Here is a 7058-nt window from a genome sequence, read left to right as displayed (position 1 = left end):
CAGTCTGGGGAAAAGGCCATGGGTGGTAGGTGGGCTGGCCCTGCCCCTGATCGGAGTCGGGGGAGCCAATCGGCGGTGGAGCTGGCTCAGAGGAGAGACCGAAGGCAAATCAGTGTAGTGGGGACCCATCGGGGGCAGGGCCAGCTGGGGGGAGGGAGTGCAGGCAGTTGGCTGGCCAGCCCTGCCTCTGATCGGGGTGGGTGGTAATCAGGGGCTGGGCTGGCTGGGGGTGGGGCGTCGGGAGGTTGGCTTGCTGACCCCACCCGCTATTGGGCTGGTTTGTTGGCTACAGTGAATATCATAGCGACTGGTTGTTACCACATTATGGTTGCTACCTTGTTATATATATAGACTAGAGGCCCAGTGCATGAAATTTGTGCACTTGGGGGTTGACCCTCAGCCCAGCCTGCACCCTCTCCAATCTGGAACCCCTCAGGGTGTGTCCAACTGACCAGCAGTCAGACATTCCTCTCACAATCTGGGACCGCTAACTCCTAACCGTTCCCCTGCCTGCCTGCTTGATTGCCTCTAACCCCTTCTGCCTGCCAGCCTGATCGCCCTCTAACTGTTCCCCTGCCAGACTGATGGACACCTAACTGTTCCCTTACCAGCCTGGTCACCCCTAACTGCCCTCCCCTGCCAGCCCGATCACTCCCAACTGCCCTCCCCTGCCAGCTATCTTGTGGCGGCCATCTTATGGTGGCTATATTGTGGTGGCCATCTTGTGACAATGTCGGGGCAGCCATCTTGTGACAACATGGGGGTGGCCATATTGTGATGATGTAAGGTCAGCCGTCTTGTGATGATATGAGGGCAGCCATCTTGTGATGATGCAAGGGCGAGACACCACCTAAGCTTTTATTAATATAGACTAGAGTTACTGTGTACGAAATGCATGTCCCTCAGCCCAGCCTGCACCCTCTCCAATCTGGGACCCCTTGGGGAATGTCTGACTGCTGGTTTAGGCCCAATCCCTGAGCAGTCAGACATCCCTCTCATAATCCAGGACTGCTGGCTCCCAACTGCTCACCTGCCTGCCTGCCTGATTGCCCTAACCGCTTCTATCTACCAGCTTGATTGCCCTAACCGATCTCCTACCGGCCTAATTGAGGTCTTACTGCCCCCTGCCAGCCTGATCACCCCGAAGGGCCCTCTCCTGCTGGCCTGATTGCCCCCAACTGCCCTCCCCTGCCACGACCTGCTTCCTGTGCCAGCACTCACCTCTTCCACATGAGCTGGCAGAGACGCTGGGACCCACCTTGTCCAAGTCACACAGAGCCGTGGGACCCCCAGTCCTCATTGTGATGAGCAGCCACCTGGCCCCACCTCTGTTGTGTACGTGGCCATCTTGTGGTGGCCATCTTTCTGGCAGCCATCTTGTGGTGGCCATCTTGTGATTATGTCGACGTGAGAGTGCAAGGACCACCTAGGCTTTTATTAGTACAGATAGTTTATCAGGTCATCTCTAGGACTCTTGGAACCAAACATTCAAGGGAATGAATTATAGCCTAAATTGTCAATTTGTTAAGTTGGTTGCTTTCCCTCTATCACTAAACTACTATAGTCTAACATCTTTGTATAAAGGTTCCTGAGAAAATGAAGTACTAATTTTGAAATGTTTCTTAGAGAATATGTAAAAGAAGAACGAAGTGAATATTATTATGGGCTCTTTTCCAAGTTAATAAATAATCTTGAAATCTTAGGAATTACTATTGTTTTTTTTATAAAGTATGTCTATCTTGTGATTAGCAAATTCTTGATAAACACTAACATATTCTTTCTATCATCTATCTATCTGTCATCTCCTACCTACCTATCTGCTTGACCAATTATTCTCATGACAAACAATTTAAAATACAAATGAGTAGTTTTCTTCTTTCTATTTTTATTCCTTCCTCTAAAACCTACCTTTTCTTAGATTGTATATATATTTAGAAAAATCATTGGTCTTATTAGAAACAGATTTTAAATGAAGTACTTATGTCAGTGGCTACACTCACTTATTTTATAGTTATTTCTTCTTATTTACATTTCAAAAGCTGAAGATTTTACTCCTTTATCCCCCAAATCTTAAAACATGTCATTTGAAGTTTACACTATTCCACACATTTACTGCCACCCAAAGGTATTTGAAAACTAACTGAATTATTACGTTTCCACTTGAATATTTGACACTAAATACACATTGCTTCAGAGTTCAATTCTTAATATAACTTGTCATGGAAATAAAATTAGGAAGACAGGAAAGTAAACTACTATCTATTTATTGGTAGATAATTCTCACTTAAAATATCTTGATTTCTTTAGGCCCTGGACATTCTGGCTTGTGTTTATTTTAATATTATGAACTGTGTAAAAATGAAGCAATTACATAGGAAAGGAGAGAATAATAAATTATATTTGGTCAATATCCAACATGTGAATATTTAGACTTAGAAACCTAAAAGACTTTTGTACAGAAGAACTATGTCCAGGGATTATTGGATACAAAGTATAACATTCTGCACTCAGTTGCCTATATAAAAAAAAAAAAAAAATTCTGCTTTGGCTGATTTGGCTCGCAGTGGATAGAGCATTGGCCTGGGGACTGAAGGGTTCCAGGTTCGATTCCAGTCAAGGGCACATGCCCAGGTTGTGTGGGCTCAATCCCCAGTGAGGGCATGCAGAAGGCAGCCGATCAATGATTCTCTCTCATCATTGATGTTTCTATCTCTCTCTCTCTCTCTCTCTCCCTTCATCTCTGAAATCAATAAAAATATGCTTTTTAAAAATAATAATTCCTTACTCTTCTTGTGGTTAGGAATGTAGAACCCACATGCTTCTTTAAATTATTATTTCCTCCTACAGATGACCACCTTCTTAGAGCATATATGTAATAACCAAGGAATGGTTGACAAACATGTATTTTCTGACTGTTGCAATGTAAATAACACAGCAAGACATAAGTGCTTCCTATTAAATAAAAAAGATGATGCAAATTACAGCGAAATATTGCACATTCCAAATCTTGAGCAGATCTGTGAGGTAAACAAAAGGAATCAAGTGTTAGTGAAGAAGAGGTAAGTCATTTCTCCTTGCCGTTGTCTTTGAAGAAGAGTATTTTCCAGTTTTGAAGACAGGTCTTTTTTACATAGCAGCCTCTGAGAACACAATGCTCTATGACATGGAATTAAAGTGAAAATTTGAGCTACAATATATTTTTTCTCCCTCTGAATGACAATTATGGCCTTAGTGAACTCAATAGGATATGGAAATGTCTGAGCCATGAAACATTAAAAGTGACTAGAATCTATAATGGATCCATCTCCTTAAAGGTTACATTAGTCAAACCAGAAGCAAATGATATTGAAATGTATAGTCAAGCAGGTAAAGCATAATAAACAGAAAGTACTAGAAACAGAGAGCAGGTAATAGCTCAGGCAAGGGGCTGGCATTTGGGATGTTCATCAGAGGATATCAGGGATGGTATCCGATAGGCATGGACACAGGGTCTGTCATTGGGACACTAGGAATAAGTAACAATTGTAGATGTCAGAAATGAGTTTTCTACACAAGAACTCTGATTCTATAAGTCCCACCTGGAGTGGACAGCATATGGCAAATGGGTAGGCAAGCTCATATTTTGGTCTTCTAGTTAACACAGGAGTCTATATGTTGAGAGTACTATGCTAGCAAGTGGCTGGGGTTTAGAGGCAGGAAATCAATACCCAGGGAGGTAGAAATGACAAGATAAATACAAGGCTTCAGTTCTCAAGGAATCCAGTTCTGGCCATCTTACCAGTACAGGCTCAGGCACCAGGAATAAGGCAAAGATTTGATTGCTGGATCTAGAGTGCAAGTCATGGAAGAAGTTTGATTTCAGGTTTTAGTTATGAAACTCTAGGCCAGAGATGAATGGGCAGACAGGGTGACAATGCTGAATAATGCTATTTCTTTTAATTTACCCATAAAAGGGCAGAATTGCTCCAGCAATTACTGAGCCTTCAAGAAAAAATTAAGTGTCCTCAGCCATGTAGGGAGAAAGGATGATGGAACAGAAATTGGATAGGGTCCCAACTTGTCTGACATTAAGGGCACCTAAATGGGAATGGAAAAAAGGCTACCCATTTAATGTAGGTGAGAATTATAGAATCAGATTTGGGTTGAACTTTCAGAGATTAAAAATTCCAACCAATACTCAGGCAGCAAATTTAACCTCTTCCTGAATATTTGTAATAAAGTCAGTAATTAAGGGGCTATTTTATTTGCTAATTTTAACTTATGTGCATACAACTATAAATATTCAAGGGACAAATAATTTTCTACTACTTGTCTCATAATTATAAGCCAAGAACTTGATTTAATTCTCAACCAAAGAAACAGTAATTTATATCAAAGCTGTAGAAAAAGTCAGCTACTTTGGACTGAAAAGATAACACAACTTTTTTAGTCTAGAAAGAACCTCTAAATTTAATTCCTCTGTACTCGTGTACAATCCTGCGTTTATAATTCAGTTTAGACTATTGAATTTTCTAATTTCTATGCTTATATAAGAGTGAAAAGTTTTGATTCCTGATTCTCTTTCCCCATCACCCCAGAGGTACACTTGGTTACCTCATGGACAGTCGAAATGCCTGACTGACTTCACAGTAATCTATCCATTATGAACATTTGATGCATTTAAGTATAGCTAGTTCATATCATTCACACCATGATATTCTAGATGTTACAGGTCAACAAAACTAAGTGAACCCTAAATTGTTTTTTAAATATATTTTTATTGATTTTATAAAGGAAGGGAGAGGAAGAGAGGGAGATAGAATCATCAATGATGAGAGAGAATCATTGATCGGCTGCCTCCTGCACACCCCCACTGGGGATTGATCCCGCAATCCAGGCATGTGCCCTTGATCAGAATTGAACCCAGGACCTTTTGGTCCACTGGCCAACACTCTATTGACTGAGCCAAACTGGCTAGGGCAACCCTAAATTTTTAAGAAACAGCATCTGCACATGTTCTTGAACTCCAAAGTACACAATTTCCGGTTTGTCAAAATTACAGGTACATTTATGAAACTTCTAGAAAGCATCCATTCTTGTATGGACCCACTATTCTGACCATGTCTGCTTGCTATGGAACAGCTGTTCAGTCATGTTTCCAAGAAGATAATAAGATTGAATGCCTCCAGATAAAGGTAAGATACTCATATGTTAACTGTTATTCAGGGCCTTGCTATGCAAAGTGTGGGCTGTGGATCAAAGGCATATGCATCACCTGGAAGCTTATTAGAAATGCAGAATCTGCAGCTCTTTCCAGACCTACTAGACAAGACTTCATTTTAACAAGATACTTAAGCAATATGTATAGTCATATAAATTTGAGGAGCATGATCTAGCATAGATATTACTCCATAATAAATATTTAATATCTCAGTTACTGTTGCTACATAACAGAACATCCCAAATTTTAGTGACTTAAAACAATCATTTCATTCTCTTGATTTTTGACTGGCAGGGATTTAGGAAGGACTCATCTGGACACTTCTGTCCCGTGGCCTTTCATGTGGTTATAGTCAGACAATGCTTGGGTCTGGAACTGAAGGGCTGAAACATTGGGGCGGGGGCGGGGCGGTCGGGGGGCGGAGGTGCTTCAACATCTCTTTCTTCTCATACAATCTCAGGGCCTCTCCAAAAATTCTCTCTGCTGTTGACAAAAGAATGCAAAAACCTGTAGAGAATTTTTAAAAGAATTTATTTGAGCTAAACTGATGACACTGCCAGAAACCAAAATCTTAAATGCTTGGGAAAATGGTATTTTGGCAGTTTTATACATTGGATAGTTAACAAGATTATAAAGTATTTCAAAGATGGTAACATAGATGTACAGAAACAATGGACAGGACTTGATTAAGGCAAAGATAAACATTTTGCTAAAATGTCAGCCCACTATGATGGGCCCAGTTAGGAAGCTGTGATCAGATCACCCTGTGAGGTTATTTTTGGTGAGATTTATTATAGCCTCTTTTCATTGCCCATAATGCCTTAAGTAGTTTGGGCTTCCTTACAGCATGGCAGCCTTGGGCAATTCCACTGCTTTCCCATGGCCAAAGTCTTTAAGAATGAGTATTCTAGTGGGTAAAGCAGAAATGATATGTCCTTTCAAGACCCAGACTCAGATGTTACTTCTGCCATACTCTGTGGTTGAAACACCACGAAAACTCATCAGTGTGAAGGGGACAGTCTATAATAATCTTGTAACTTTTGATGGGAGAACTGTCAATGTCTCACTGTAAGATGAGCATAAAATAGAAAACATTGCTGTAGTCATCTTTGGAATATACAGTCAGCCACACTTAGTTTTAACCATGTGGCATTTTGTCCTTCATTAAATTATGTATATAGTTGTAAATGTGATTAATTTCATGACAAAATATGTTTTGTGTGTACAGATTAAAGGTTCTAAATATCAATGTACAATAACCATTTTTTCTAGAGGAGGCACCAGATGGATTTTCCAAAGGTTATGATGAAATGAGTAGTAGTTTGATAATCACATTGATGAATTCCTCAAGGCTAAAAGCAGTGCCGCTTCTTCCTTGCTGTTTTCTTTTTTAATCTTTTCAATGAGATGTTATCTCATATTCTTCTAAACTTCTATTTCTCTATTTCTTTACATTGTTTCTCCTATTGAGCTCTTCATTGTCTACCTTGTACAAGAAATTAAATTATATATCTAAAGAGTTTCTGGCATATGCTAATATGCAATAATTATAGCTATTATCATTAAACTAGAGACCTAGTGCATGAAATTTGTGCACTTGGGGGGGGGGTCACTCAGCCCAGCCTACACCCTTGCAGTCCAGGAGCCCTAAGGGGATGTCCAACTGATGGCTTAGGCCTTCTGTGGGGAACTGGCCTAAGCTGGTAGTTGGATATCCTTAGTGCTGCTGTGGAGGCAGGAGAGGCTACCGCCACTGACCCTGCACTCGTCAGCTATGAGCCTGGCTTCTTCCCCCTGGTGGTTAGTGTGTGTCATAGTGACTGTTGTTCCGCCATTCAACCAATTTGAATATTAGCCT

At 40.9% G+C, this 7058-nt stretch overlaps 1 protein-coding gene across 2 annotated transcripts in view; it reads left to right on the top strand.

Moving 5' to 3' along the window:
* The window catches only part of LOC102762095 (alpha-fetoprotein-like), a 31050-nt gene that overhangs the window by 1409 nt on the left and 22583 nt on the right, over positions 1-7058 (top strand). For both annotated transcript variants that reach the window (XM_006770653.2, XM_006770652.2), the window contains exons 4-5: positions 2848-3059; positions 5042-5174. In XM_006770653.2, coding sequence (XP_006770716.1) covers positions 2848-3059; positions 5042-5174 — 345 coding nt within the window. The remainder of the gene's footprint in view (positions 1-2847; positions 3060-5041; positions 5175-7058) is intronic.

The sequence above is a fragment of the Myotis davidii genome, unplaced genomic scaffold, assembly GCF_000327345.1.
Source record: "Myotis davidii unplaced genomic scaffold, ASM32734v1 scaffold905, whole genome shotgun sequence".
NCBI lineage: Eukaryota > Metazoa > Chordata > Mammalia > Chiroptera > Vespertilionidae > Myotis > Myotis davidii.
This window is presented reverse-complemented; position numbering and strand designations above follow the sequence as displayed.